The following is a 16,930-nucleotide window of genomic DNA, read 5'->3' on the forward strand; positions in this document are numbered from 1 at the left end:
TTGTACACAAGGTAACCACCTGGCAAGACGTGAGGGGGCATGCTAGTGTTATCGGTGATTATTGTACACAAGGTAACCACCTGGCAAGACGTGAGGGGGCATGCTAGTGTTATCGGTGATCATCGTGAGCAGCCTTGACCAAATCGTTACCAGAACGGTAATTCCTTATTGTACCAAGAGTCCCTTTGATTGCCTGTAGTTTCTCAGAGAGAAATAACTTTAATTTTAACGATATTGGGACTTACAGAAAATTGCCGCTAAGATGCCCCATCCTACCAGTGAGCACCCTGCCACCTTATGCGTTCAGGGTCACTCTGCCTCCCTCTCACGGGAGAACCCCAGGTCTTGGAGAGTGATAAGGTAAACGGTTTTGGCAACAAGGCGTGAAGTGGTTGGTTTGGCACACGGCAGTCGGTGAGGGAAGCCACACGGAAGTCCTGTTGACCGGCACTGTCACTGGGGGGGGGGGGGGTGTTTAAAAATAAGGACTGTGATTGTTGAGTGATTTTTTTATTATTATTATTTTCTACAACACACATGGCCACACATTTACAATGCTAACCCTCATATATACATTTTCTTCTGTCCTCCATGGACAGGGTTAGAGATGTGTTAAGGATATAGTTCAAGGGTTTATTGAACAATCAACCACAGAAGGTGATTCGGTGCTTTTAAAATGCTAAGCTAACCTACATACGTAAATATATAGATACACAGACTTACGTATGCCCTACATAAAGTGTTCGATGTGTCTTTTGCATAGTATCAGTATTGTGCATTTACAGAGGTGAAATGTAATTCTGATTAGCTTCCATATACACACACACATATACATTCATATACAGGTCCCCAGGTCCAGATTCATGGAATTCAATATTTATAAAGAAATGCAAAGTGCCAGTAGCACAGGCACTCAGTATAGTGTGGAGGAAGAGCTTGGACACGGGGGAGATACCAGATGCACTTAAAGTAGCAGACATAGCCCCTCAACAAGGGAGGGAGCAAAGCATTGGCAAAAGAATTATAGACCAGTTGCACTAACATCGCACATAATAAAAGTATTTGAGAGAGTGATTAGGAGTCAGGTCACCAATTTCATGGAGACCAATGACCTTCACAACCCAGGCCAACATGAATTTCGAGCGGGAAGATCGTGCCTCCTGCAGCTACTTGATCACGACGACAAAGTCACTGAGGCATTTGAAGAAAAACAGAATGCTGATGTGATATACACGGACTTCGCAAAGGCTTTCGATAAATGTGACCATGGCGTGATAGCACACAAAATGAGGTCAATGGGAATAAAGTAGGGTAATGGGTAAAGTAGGACGCTGGATACTCATTTTTCTGTTAAAGAGGACTCAGCGAGTAACGGTCAACCATATAAAATCTAGTCCGAGCGCAGTTAAAAACTCTGTACCTCAGGGTACAGTCCTTGCACCGCTGCTTTTTCTTATTCTCATATCAAATATAGACAAAAATACAAGCCACAGTTTCATATCATCCTTTACAGATGACACAAAAATCAGTATGAAAATTACCTCGGCTGAAGACATTGAAAAACTTCAAGCTGATATTAATAAAGTTTTCAACTAGGCATCAGAAAAAAACATGATGTTTAACAGTGATAAATTCCAGGTACTCAGGTACGGTAAAAATGAGGACCTTAAACATAATGCAGGGAACAAAACACAATCAAATGTGCCCGTAGTAGGAAAACAGCATGTAAAGAATTTGGGAATAATGATGTCTGACGACCTAACGTTTAGGGAGCATAACTAAGCAAATATTGCGTCAGCCAGAAAAATGATAAGATGGATTACGAGAACTTTCAAATCCAGGGATCCCATCACAATGGTTGTACTCTTCAAGTCACTTGTGTTGTCCCGTCTTGAGTACTGCTCAGTACTCACTTCCCCCTTCAGAGAAGGAGAGATTGCTGAAATAGAGGGAATACAGAGAACATATACGGCACGCATAGACGCGATAAAGCACCTAAATTATTAGGATCGCCTCAAAGCCCTCCAAATGTACTCACTAGAAAGAAGACTAGAGAGATATCAAATAATATACACCTGGAAGATACTGGAGGGCCAAGTGCCAAATCTACACAGTAAAATAACAACGTACTGGAGTGAACGATATGGAAGAAAATGCAGAATAGAACCAGTGAAGAGCAGGGGTGCCATAGGCACAATCAGAGAACACTGTATAAACATCAGAGGTCCACGGCTGTTCAACACCCTCCCAGCGAGCATAAGAAATATTGCCGGAACAACCGTGAACATCTTCAAGAGGAAACTAGATTTATTCCTCCAAGGAGTGCCGGACCAACCGGGCTGTGGTGGGTAGATGGACCTGCGGGCCGCTCCAAGCAACAGCTTAGTGGACCAAACTCTCACAAGTCAAGCCTGGCCTCGGGCCGGGCTTGGGGAGTAGAAGAACTCCCAGAACCCCATCAACCAGGTATCAACGAGGTATACATATATACATACATATATACACACATACACATGCATTCACATACATTTGTCTCTTTTACTCTGACAGGGTGAGATAGCTGATAGAGAAACTAGGGTGAAATTATGCACTTAATCACTGAAGGTGATTAAGGTGCTTTTACAAGTTCAGGTCATATAGTTACATCACATACATACATTGTATAATTGATACATTACATGGACAATCTTGGGTACAAGTCCAATATATCATCAAGAATTCCAGTACCCATATAGTAATTACACAGTTCAGCATACCTTAGCCCAGGAGGGCGAAAGTCAGTCAATATGGGACATTCTACAATATAATGTTCAAGAGAGTGCATGTTTTCTCTTTCACAAAGTTGACACATTGTGTACTCTTCATTTGGATTTTGAGAAAGCTGCCAGATACGTCTATATCCCAGGCGTATTCTGGCCACTATAACATCACATTGCCGGGTTCTTGTTCTATTAGTCCCATATGTGAATGTCTCATCACGATATCTATCATAATATTTAATGCTACAACTTTCAGGTCTTTGTGAATTTGTTTGGTCGGTGAGATCTTCATTAGATATTTGTTTAAGTGTTTTCTTTGTCACTGCTAATGAAACACCCATATCAGTTTCTACCACTGGTCTTCTACAAGCTGCCTTTGCAAGCATATCAACAGTGTCATGCCTTGAGATGCCAACATGTGATGGTATTCATAGGAATTTAATTTCAAATATGTTTTCTTGAGCAGCTAAAACATTCATTCGAATATCACTGACTATTTTCTGGGTGTCACTACTATTTGCGTTCAATGCCAGGAGTGCACTCTGCGAGTCACAGTATATAAGTCCACTGCCTTTGTCTTTTAAAAATTCAGTGGCAAGGTATATGCCTGCAAGTTCGGTTTGAGTTGTACTTGCCCAGTCATTGACGCGCTTCATTGCTGTATGTACGAGAGAAGATTGTTCAAATATATTACATGCACATCCGGTACATCGTCCACCTTCTTCTACAGAGCCGTCGGTATAGCACTGATACACATCGTTACCCATACACTGAGTACTCTCAGTGTTGCGTTGAGTGATGTGTGTGGGCGTATTACGAAAAACGTTGTATCTCACCAATAACATCGCCGGTGAGCTGAGTCGTAACAGGCGAGGGCAGAGTTGTATCTCACAGCAGGACTCCTGCAGGTGTCATTAGTTCATGTTGTACAGAGACCCTCAAGTAATGCGTGTTCGCAGTGATTCATCTCAACCGGTTGTGAGTCGTGAACGATGGGCGCTTCATTTTGTAAACACACTGAGGGAGCACCATTCCCATCCTCCCCGCCCCCTCCAACCTCTCCTCTATGGAGTACCGCATAGGCACCACATGGTCTGTGATAAACCACATAGCCATGAAGTGTGCCACCACCACCACCACATAGCACACAGTGTGCGAGAACAAGCGTTTGGGTCGGGCTACCTGATTGAATCACACTCCGGATGTCGCCCCTTCTACCTTAATCGTTTTAAAGTCATCAGAGAGGTCTAGGGGGAACACATAGCTCATACCATCGCATAGGCCATGAGGCGCATAGGGACCACATGGTACGAGAGCATGCAGGTGTGGTGTGACCACTTCGACGGGCGGCGAGGCAGTGGATACATAAGTGGTGTGACCGTATTATGAAACCATTAGCCGGCGCCACCCCCCTCCCCTCCCCCCCCCTTGCACTCTCCCACCACCACCTTCCACTTATCCACTTAAGGTGCACGCATTTGTAACTTTATAGAATAAGGAAAGGTATGCACCCTCATCCTGTTTATACCCGCATTTCTCAGTATACAGAACAACAATAAGTAGTTAAAGGTGTAAAGTCTTTATATATAATATTTTATTCTTTATTAAACACTTAAGAGTATCGTCCGTCGTAAGCTAGTCGCCGCGTCGTCCTCATCGTATACCAGTCTTCAATTTCTTATAACAAATCAAATCAAATCAAGTAAATAGAATCACTCAGTAAACTCAGTCAAAGTCAGGAAGTAAGCATTTACTGAATGAGGGAAACATTTTACACCTTAAAAGATGACTACCAGTCTTCAATATTCTTTCTATCAAATCAAATCAGTGGCAGCATCACTCAGTAAACTCAGACAAAGTCTGTAGGTAACATTTACTGAATGAGGAAAACATTTTACACCCTAAAAGGTGTCTACTAGTCTTCAAATTTTGTTCTTGCTATCAAATTATAGCAGTGATATAGCAGTTTACTGACTACATCAGTCAGTAAACTCAGTCAAAGTCAGTAAGTAAGCGTTTACTGAATGAGAGAAACATTTTTTATATCTTAAAAGGTGTCTATCAGTCTTCAATTTTTTTCTTTCCATCAACTCAAATCAGTTGTAGCATCACTCAGTAAAATCAGTCAAAGTCAGTAAGTAAGCGTTTACTGAATGAGGGAAATTTTGTTTACATCTTAATATGTGTCTACCAGTCTTCAATTTTTGTCTCTCTATCAAATAAAATAAGTGCCAGCATCAGTCAGTAAACTCAGTCAAAGTCAGTAAGTAAGCGTTTACTGAATGAGGGGAAACATTTTACATCTTAAAATGTGTCTACCAGTCTTAAATTTTTTCCGACTTGATGAAATAGCTCCTACCATCACTCAGTAACTCAGTAAAAGTAGTCAGTCAGTCAGGCAAACAGCAATTATTAGTGGACTAAACACTCTAATATGCTATGGGGTGAGGACAACTTTTAGTTTAAATTTCTCAGACCAACTTGATGAAATAGCTTCTACCATCGCTCAGTAACTCAGTAAAGGCAGACAGTCAGTCAGTCAAACAGCAACAGTGGACTGAAAACTGTAATATGCAATGGGAATTGGAGAACTTTTTAGTTAAAATTTCTCAGACCGACTTGATGAAATAGGTCCTACCATCACTCAGTAACTCAGTGAAGGCAGTCAGCCAGTCAGTCAGGCAAACAGCAACAGTGGACTGAAGACTCTAATATGCTATCCCATCTTAAATAAAATTAAATTCTACTATCATCAACCCTGCATTGAGTGGCTCAGCCATTCAGTTTACAACTCAGTAAGTGCTTACTGAACATAGAAATCACTTCATGTGAGCTCATTTTTAGTTTAAAGTTTTTCCATTGTAAAATAAAATAATACTATCATCAACCATGTATTGGGTGGCTCAGACATTCAGTTTACAACTCAGTAAGTGTTTACTGAACATGGAAATCGTTACATGTGTGCTCATTTAGTTTAGTTTAAAGTTTCCCCATCTTAAAATATTACTATCATCCATCATGTATTGGGTGTCTTAGACATTCAGTTAACAACTCAGTAGGTGTTTACTGAACGTGAAAATCACTTCATGTGAGATCATGTTTAGTTTAAAGTTTTCCATCGTAAAATAAAGTACTACTATCATCAACCTTTTATTGGGTGTCTTAGACATTCAGTTTACAACTCAGTAAGTGTTTACTGAACGAAGGACTCACTTCGTGTGTGCTCATTTCTATTGAGTTTAAAGTTTTTTCATCGTAAAATAAAATACTACTATCATCAACCCTGTATTGGGTGGCTCAGGCATTCAGTTTACAACTCAGTAAGTGTTTAGTGAACATAGAAATCACGTCCTGTGAGTTCATTTTTAGTTTAAAGTTTTTCATCGTAAAATAAAATACTACTGCTACTATCATCAACCATGTATTGGGTGGCTCAGGTATTCAGTTTACATCTCAGTAAGTGTTTACTGATCGTGGGTATCACTTCATGTGGGCTCATATCTCTTTGGTTTAAAGTTTTTCCATCATAAATTAAATACTACTATCATCAAAAATGTATTGGGTGTCTGAGTCATTCAGTTATCATCATCTCAGCAGGTGTTTGCTGAACGTGAAAATCGCTTCATATGTGCTCATGTTTAGTTTATTTTAAAGTTTTCCATCATAAAATAAAATGCTACTAATATCATAACATACAGCCAATTCCTGTTAGCATACTACGGACTTGGGGTCGGATACACTAAACGAGGTTAATCCATCAAGAACCCTGTTACTGGTCCTAAATGGCCGTAACACACAGCAATGCGTGGCCAAGTTCAGCTAGTAAAAAATAAACTATACTCACGAAATAAACAGTATAGTAAATAACTCAGCTCAATTCCAACGCAATTCACACAAAATAATTAAATCAAAATGAAAATAAATCGAAATCAATGAAAATTCAATTTACCAATGAAATTGGAAACATTGAAATGGAATCGTAACATATTTAGTATGGGGTGTGTTGCTCCTACATGCAACAGATGGCGCTGTTTCTCAAAAAAAAAACTTGTTTTTACCTGTCACAGGTTGACCAGACCACACACTAGAAGTTGAAGGGACGACGACGTTTCGGTCCGTCCTGGACCATTCTCAAGTCGATTGTGAGACTGTCACAGGTGTGACATCTATACTTATACTTACAAAATGAACGGTATGGTAAACAACACAGCTCAATTCCATCACAATGTCACATAAAATAATTCAATAAAAAATAAAATAAATCAAAATCTATGTAAATAAAATTTATCAATGCAATTGGAAACATTGAAACAGAATTTGTGACATATTTAGTACAGCGTACATGTTGCTATTATGTGCAACAGATAGCACTGTTTTTCAAAAACGCATGTTTTTACCTGTCACAGGTGTGGCATCTATATAGTGGGTATATAAAAAGACGCGCCTATTTGAATGCAACGTTGTGACAAAATTTCAAAGCCATCGGTGAAGAACTTTCGGAGATTACAACGTGTTGCTCATGTGTCCAACAGATAGGGCTGTCTTTCAAAAATAGCATGTTTTTCCTGTCACAGGTGAGGGATGTATAGAGTAGATATATAAAAAGTCGAGCCTATTCGAATGCAACGTTGTGTCAAAATTTCAAAGCAATCGGTAACGAGGTTTTGAATATTTCCCTCACATGAAAATCAAATGAAGAACACAGTTTTTCAGAACAAGCATGTTTATTTTTACCGTCACAGACCTGACATCTGGAGAGTATGTATACAAAAACCTGCTTGGATGTGAATGGAACGTTGTGTGAAAATTTCAACGGAATCGGTGAAGAACTTTTGGAGATTAGCGGTTATAGACACACGAGCATGTCCATTACTATTTATGTAGATAATATAAAGCTTTTTGATGTAATCTGCATGAAAACGAGGGCCATACCAAACATCGACTTCCACACATGGTTCATTAGAGGGAGATTCCTTAGCAACCCTCCACTCTTCTGACACACTTGCAAAACAGACAGCAACACTGTTATTTACCTGCCTTGTGAAGAGTGCACATGCAAACACTGTCACACACCTGCCTTGTGACGTAGAAAACTACAACACTGTCATCCACTTACCTTGTGACAGTTCCATCAAACAGTCCTGGAGTGTGGCGGGTTGAAGCGCCCTGCAACTTTGTGCCCTTCTTCTTGTTCTCGAGTGACGCCACCGGCACCAGTTTCTTATGAGGTGAAACCTTAAGGTGATTGTTCTCGTGCAGTATCTCTTCCTGCTGCAATATCTCGTGCACAGCAGCCTCCGGGAACGTCATCATCTCGTGTGGCTCAAACCCCAGGAGTCTGGTATTTGGAGGACCCACCTCCTGGAGTTTGGTCTCGTCGGACGTAGCCCCCAGGAGCTTGGTGTGGCGTGGTACCGTTGCCTGGAGCAAGGGCAGGTAAGAGTACCAGGTAACGGAGGCTGGGGGGCTGCTGGATGACGTTTCACAGATGAGTATGGCCGTGTGACCGGCGTCCACAGTGGTGGGCCGCACCCACACCCTCACCTCACTCACCGGAACTGTGGGGACAGGAGACTCACAGTTAGTGTGGAGCCCTGACACTCATCATACTCACGCCAGCATCCACACTTACACTACCCATCTTGGGGAATAAACTCTTGACCATGGGGTATACGTTACCCACCATGGGGCATAGTCTCCGTCATGGGGCATAGTCTCCGTCATGGGGCATACACTCTCCATCATGGGCATACACTCTCCATCATGGGGCATACACTCTCCATCATGGGACATACACTCTCCATCATGGGGCATACACTCTCCATCATGGGCACACAAACTCCATTATGGGGCATACACTCCATCATGGGGCATACACTCTCCATCATGGGGCATACACTCTCCACGGGATATACACTCTCCACCATGGGCATACACTCTCCATCATGGGGCATACACTTTCCACCATGGGCATACACTCTCCATCAGTGGCATACACTCTCCACCATAGAAATAAACTCTCCATTATGGGCATACACTCTCCATTATGGGGCATACACTCTCCACCATGGGCATACACTCTTCATCATTGGCATACACTCTCCATCACGGGGCATATGCTCTCCACCATGGGCATACTCTATCCATCATGGGACATACACTCTTCACCATGGGGCATACTCTATCCATCATGGGGCATTCACTCTCATAAGCATACACTCTCCATTATGGGGCATACATACTCCATCAGGGGGCACACAATCTCCATCATGTAGCATACACTACATTATTGGGGCATACACAATACTTCATCATACAGACTCACACTCCATCATACATACACACTCCATCATACAGACACACTCCATCAAACATACACACTCCATCATACAGGCACACACTCCATCAAACAGACACACACTCCATCATACAGACACACTCCATTATACAGACACACTCCATCATACAGACACACTCCATCATGCAGACACACTCCATCATGGAGACACTCTCCATCATACAGACACACTCCATCATACAGACATACTCCATCATGCAGACACACTCCATCATGCAGACACACTCCATCATACAGACACACTCCATCATACAGACACACTCCATCATACAGACACACTTCAACATACAGACTCACACTCCATCATACAGACACACACTCCATCATACAGACTCACACTCCATCATACAGACACACTCCATCATACAGACACACTCCATCATACAGACACACTCCATCATGCAGACACACTCCATCATGCAGACACACTCCATCATGCAGACACACTCCATCATGCAGACACACTCCATCATACAGACACACTCCATCATGCAGACACACTCCATCATGCAGACACACTCCATCATGCAGACACACTCCATCATGCAGACACTCTTCATCATACAGACACACTCCATCATGCAGACACACACTGCATCATACAGACACACTCCGTCATACAGACACACTCCATCATACAGACACACTCCATCATACAGACACGCTCCATCAAACAGACACACACTCTATCATACAGACTCACACTCCATCATTCAGACACACTCCATCATACAGACACACTCCATCATACAGACACACTCAATCATGCAGACACACTCAATCATGCAGACACACTCCATCATACAGACACACTCCATCATACACACACATTCCATCATGCAGACACACTCCATCTTGCAGACACACACTCCATCATACAGACACACTCCATCATACAGACTCACTCCATCATACAGATACAATCCATCATACAGACACACTCCATCATACAGACAAAATCCATCATACAGACACAATCCATCATACAGACACACTCCATCAAACAGACACACTCCATCATGCAGACACACACCATTATACAGACACACTCCATCATACAGACACACTCCATCATACAGACACACTTCATCATACAGACACACTCCATTATACAGACACACTCCATCATTCAGACACACTTAATCATACAGACACACTCTATGATACAGACACACTTAATCATACAGGCACACTCCATCATACAGACACACTCCACATACAGACACACTCCATCATACAGACACACTCCATCAAACAGACACACTCCATCATGCAGACACACTCTATCATGCAGACACATTCCATCATGCAGACACACTCCACCATACAGACACACTCCATCATACAGACACACTCCATCATACAGACACACTTCATCATACAGACACACTCCATCATGAAGACACACTCCATCATGCAGACACACTTCATCATACAGACACACTCCATCATACAGACACACTGCATCATACAGACACACTCCATCATACAGACACACTCCATCATAAAGACACACTCCATCATACAGACACACTTCATCAAACAGACACACACTCTATCATACAGACTCACACTTAATCATACAAACACACTCCATCATACAGACACACACTCCGTCATACAGACACACACTCCATCATACATACACACTCCATCATACAGACACACACTCCATCATACAGACACACTCCATCATACAGACACACACTTAATCATACAGACACACACTCCATCATACAGACACACACTTAATCATACAGACACACCCTTAATCATGCAGACACACTCCATCATAAAGACACACACTCCATCATACAGACACACACTTAATCATACAGACACACTCCATCATTCAGACACACTCCATCATGCAGACACACTCCATCATACAGACACACACTCCATCATACAGGCACACTCCATCATGCAGACACACTCCATCATGCAGACACACTCCATCATACAGACACACACTCCATCATAAAGACACACTCCATCATGCAGACACACTCCATCATGCAGACACACTCCATCATGCAGACACACTCCATCATGCAGACACACTCCATCATACAGACACACACTCCATCATATAGACACACTCCATCATACAGACACATTCAACCATGCAGACACACTCCATCATACAGACACACACTCCATCATACAGACACACTCCATCATGCAGACACACTCCATCATGCAGACACACTCCATCATACAGACACACACTCCATCATATCGACACACTCCATCATATAGACACATTCAACCATGCAGACACACTCCGTCATACAGACACACACTCCATCATAAAGACACACTCCATCATACAGACACACTCCATCATACAGACACATTCCATCATGCAGACACACTCCATTATACAGACGCACATTCCATCATAAAGACACACTTCATCACACAGACACACTCCATCATACAGACACATTCCACCATACAGACACATTCCATCATGCAGACACACTCCATCATGCAGACAAACTCCATCATACAGATACACTCCATCATGCAGACACACTCCATCATACAGACACACTCCATCATACAGACACACTCCATCATGCAGACACACTCCATCATACAGAAACACTCCATCATACAGACACACTCCATCATACAGACACACTCCATCATACAGACACACTACATCATACAGACACACTCCATCATACAGACACACTCCATCATACAGACACACTCCATCATACAGGCACACTCCATCATACAGACATACACACTCAAGCATCACGGAGACATATACACCATTATTCGATATATTTAGCCAGCATATTTCGACCATTTTGAGAACACACCCCATTATGCAGACATACAAACTCCGTCATGACGACACATACACTACATCATACGGACATACACACTCCATCATACAGACATACTCCCCCTTCAATCTTACTGCCACAGACACACTCCATCATACAGATACACTACTTCATGCAGACACACTCCATCATACAGACACACTCCATTATACAGACACACTCCATCATACAGACGCACTTCATCATACAGACACACTCCATCATGCAAACACACTTCATCATACAGACACACTCCATCATGCAGACACACACTGCATCATACAGACACACTCCGTCATACAGACACACTCCATCATACAGACACACTCCATCATACAGACACGCTCCATCAAACAGACACACACTCTATCATACAGACTCACACTCCATCATACAGACACTCTCCATCATACAGACACACACTCCATCATACAGACACACTCCATCATACAGACACACTCCATCATACAGACACACTCCATCATGCAGACAAACTCCATCATACAGACACACTCCATCATGCAGACACATTCCATCATACAGACACACTCCATCATACAGACACACTCCATCATACAGACACACTCCATCATACAGACACACACCATCATACAGACACACTCCATCATACAGGCACACTCCATCATACAGACATACACACTCAAGCATCACGGAGACACATACACCATTATTCGATATATTTAGCCAGCATATTTCGACCATTTTGAGAACACACCCCATTATGCAGACATACAAACTCCGTCATGACGACACATACACTACATCATACGGACATACACACTCCATCATACAGACATACTCCCTCTTCAATCTTACTGCCACAGACACTCTCCATCATACAGATACACTATTTCATGCAGACACATTCCATCATACAGACACACTCCATTATACAGACACACTCCATCATACAGACGCACTTCATCATACAGACACACTCCATCATGCAGACACACTCCATCATGCAGACACACTTCATCATACAGACACACTCCATCATGCAGACACACACTGCATCATACAGACACACTCCGTCATACCGACACACTCCATCATACAGACACACTCCATCATACAGACACGCTCCATCAAACAGACACACACTCTATCATACAGACTCACACTCCATCATACAGACACACTCCATCATACAGACACACACTCCATCATACAGACACACTCCATCATACAGACACACTCCATCATTCAGACTCTCTCCATCATGCAGACACACTCCACCATGCAGACACACTCCATTATGCAGACACACTCCATCATGCAGACACACTCCATCATGCAGACACACTTCATCATACAGACACACTCCATCATGCAGACACACACTGCATCATACAGACACACTCCGTCATACAGACACACTCCATCATTCAGACACAAGGATCGGTGTCCAAGGAATTCCACAAGGAACCTTGTGGGTTCGGAGAACCCACAAGGATGAGAGGCAATGACGAACCAGCGAGACTCGACCTAGTCTTCATTCTGAACGACACCGACATAAGAGAAATCGGTTTTGAGGACCCAGTAGGAATGAGCGACCACAGTGTACTGGTGTTTGAGTACTTGATTGAAGAAGGGTTATTGAACTCGAGGAGGGATACCGAAACCAAAAGGTTAGCATACCGAAAGGGAAACTATGAGGGGATAAGAAAATTCCTAACAGATATAGCATGGGAAACAGAGCTCAGGGGAAAGACGGCCCAAGATATGATGGATTACATCACGCTGAAGTGCAAGGACGCAGCAAACAAGTTTGTCCCAGTCCAAAAGGAAAACAGAGAAATGAAGATGAGAAACCCATGGTTTAATCAAAGATGTAGGCTAGCTAAGCAGCAAAGTAATAGGGCATGGAGAAACTATAGGAATAACAGGACACTGGAGAGCAGAGAAAGATACCAGAATGCCAGGAATGAATATGTCAGGATGAGAAGAGAGGCAGAAAGACAATACGAAAATGACATCGCAAGCAAGGCAAAGACTCAGCCTAAATTGTTGCATAGCCACATTAGGAGAAAAACAACAGTAAAGGAACAGGTTATGAGATTAAGGATAGGGGCGGAAGGATTCACTACAAATGACAAGGAAGTGTGTGAGGAATTGAATAAGAAATTCCAGGAGGTCTTCACCTTAGAGCAAGGAGAAATTCCAGAGGTAAGTGAGGGAATAGCTAACCAGGAACCACTGGAAGAGTTTGAGATTACCAGTGGGGAAGTAAGGAAGTGTTTACTAGAGTTGGACGTGACGAAGGCTATAGGCCCAGATGGAATCTCCCCTTGGGTTCTAAAGGAAGGAGCAAGAGAACTGAGCCTACCACTCTCCATAGTGTATAACAAATCACTGGCAACAGGGGAACTGCCAGATATTTGGAAAGCAGCTAACGTAGTCCCGATATACAAGAAAGGGGATTGACAGGAGGCACTGAACTACAGGCCAGTGTCCCTAACCTGCATACCATGCAAGCTGATGGAGAAGATTGTGCGAAAAAAACTAGTGGAGCATCTGGAGCGAAGGAACTTTGTAACACAGCATCAACATGGGTTCAGGGATGGCAGGTCCTGCCTCACAGGGTTACTTGAATTCTACGACCAGGCAACAAAAATAAGGCAAGAAAGAGAAGGGTGGGCAGACTGCATATTTTTGGATTGTCAGAAAGCCTTTGATACAGTGCCACACAAGAGGCTAGTGCGAAAGTTGGAGATGCAGGCTGGAGTGAGAGGGAAGGTACTCCGGTGGAAAGAGGAGTACCTAAGCAACAGGAGACAACGAGTCTGTGTGAGGGGTGAGGTCTCAGATTGGCGAACCTCACAAGTGGAGTCCCGCAGGGGTCAGTCCTTGGACCTATACTGTTTCTGGTATATGTAAATGATCTCCCAGAGGGTATAGATTCGTTGCTCTCAATGTTTGCCGACGATGCAAAAATTATGAGGAGGATTGAAACAGAGGATGATAGTAGGAGGCTACAAGATGACCTGGATAGACTGAGTGAATGGTCCAACAAATGGCTGTTGAAGTTCAATTCGAGTAAATGCAAAGTAATGAAACTAGGCAGTGGAAACAGGAGGCCAGGCACAGGATACAGAATAGGAGACGAAGTACTTAATGAAACAGACAGAGAGAAAGATCTAGGAGTTGATATCACACCAAACCTGTCTCCTGAAGCCCACATAAAGAGAATAACGTCTGCGGCATATGCGAGGCTGGCTAACATCAGAACGGCGTTCAGGAACCTGTGTAAGGAATCATTCAGAATCTTGTACACCACATATGTAAGACCAATCCTGGAGTATGCGGCCCCAGCATGGAGCCCGTACCTTGTCAAGCACAAGACGAAGCTGGAAAAAGTCCAAAGGTATGCTACTAGACTAGTCCCAGGACTAAGAGGTATGAGTTATGAGGAAAGGCTGCGGGAAATGCACCTTACGACACTGGAAGACAGAAGAGTAAGGGGGGACATGATCACAACCTACAAAATCCTCAGGGGAATCGACCGGGTAAACAAGGATGAACTATTCAACACTGGTGGGACGCGAACAAGGGGACACAGGTGGAAGCTGAGTACCCAAATGAGCAACAGAGACGTTAGAAAGAACTTTTTCAGTGTCAGAGTAGTTAGTAAATGGAATGCATTAGGTAATGATGTGGTGGAGGCTGACTCCATACACAGTTTCAAATGTAGATATGACAGAGCCCAATAGGCTCAGAAATCTGTACACCAGTTGATTGACGGTTGAGAGGCGGGACCAAAGAGCCAGATCTCAACCCCCGCAAGCACAATTAGGTGAGTACACACTCCATCATACAGACACGCTCCATCAAACAGACACACACTCTATCATACAGACTCACACTCCATCATACGGACACACTCCATCATACAGACACACTCCATCATACAGACACACTCAATCATGCAGACACACTCCATCATGCAGACACACTCCATCATACACACACATTCCATCATGCAGACACAATCCATCATACAGACACACTCCATCATACAGACACACTTCATGCAGACACACTCCATCATGCAGACACACACTCCATCATACAGACACACTCCATCATACAGACACACTCCATCATACAGATACAATCCATCATACAGACACACTCCATCATACAGACAAAATCCATCATACAGACACAATCCATCATACAGACACACTCCATCAAACAGACACACTCCATCATGCAGACACACTCCATCATGCAGACACATACCATTTTACAGACACACTCCATCATACAGACACACTCCATCATACAGACACACTTCATCATACAGACACACTCCATCATACAGACACACTTAATCATAAAGGCACACTCCATCATACAGACACACTCCATCATACAGACACACTCCATCAAACAGACACACTTCATCATGCAGACACACTCTATCATGCAGACACATTCCATCATGCAGACACACTCCACCATACAGACACACTCCATCATACAGAAACACTCCTTCATACAGACACACGTCATCATACAGACACACTCCATCATAAAGACACACTCCATCATGCAGACACACTTCATCATACAGACACACTCCATCATACAGACACACTGCATCATACAGACACACTCCATCATACAGACACACTCCATCATAAAGACACACTCCATCATACAGACACACTTCATCAAACAGACACACACTCTATCATACAGACTCACACTTAATCATAGAGACACACTCCATCATACAGACACACTCCATCATAAAGACACACACTCCATCATACACACACTCTCCATCATACAGACACACACTCCATCATACAGACACACACTTAATCATACAGACACACGCCATCATTCAGACACACTCCATCATGCAGACACACTCCATCATACAGACACACACTCCATCATACAGACACACTCCATCATGCAGACACACTCCATCATGC

The 16,930-nt window shown here is 43.0% G+C and overlaps 1 protein-coding gene across 1 annotated transcript in view; it reads right to left on the minus strand.

Moving 5' to 3' along the window:
* LOC138358167 (uncharacterized) overlaps positions 1-16,930 on the minus strand; it is a 182,971-nt gene that overhangs the window by 13,890 nt on the left and 152,151 nt on the right. The window contains exon 3 of the mRNA XM_069315671.1: positions 7,876-8,317. Within this exon, the coding sequence (XP_069171772.1) occupies positions 7,876-8,317 (442 nt within the window). The remainder of the gene's footprint in view (positions 1-7,875; positions 8,318-16,930) is intronic.

The sequence above is a fragment of the Procambarus clarkii genome, chromosome 82, assembly GCF_040958095.1.
Source record: "Procambarus clarkii isolate CNS0578487 chromosome 82, FALCON_Pclarkii_2.0, whole genome shotgun sequence".
In the NCBI taxonomy this organism is placed as follows: domain Eukaryota; kingdom Metazoa; phylum Arthropoda; class Malacostraca; order Decapoda; family Cambaridae; genus Procambarus; species Procambarus clarkii.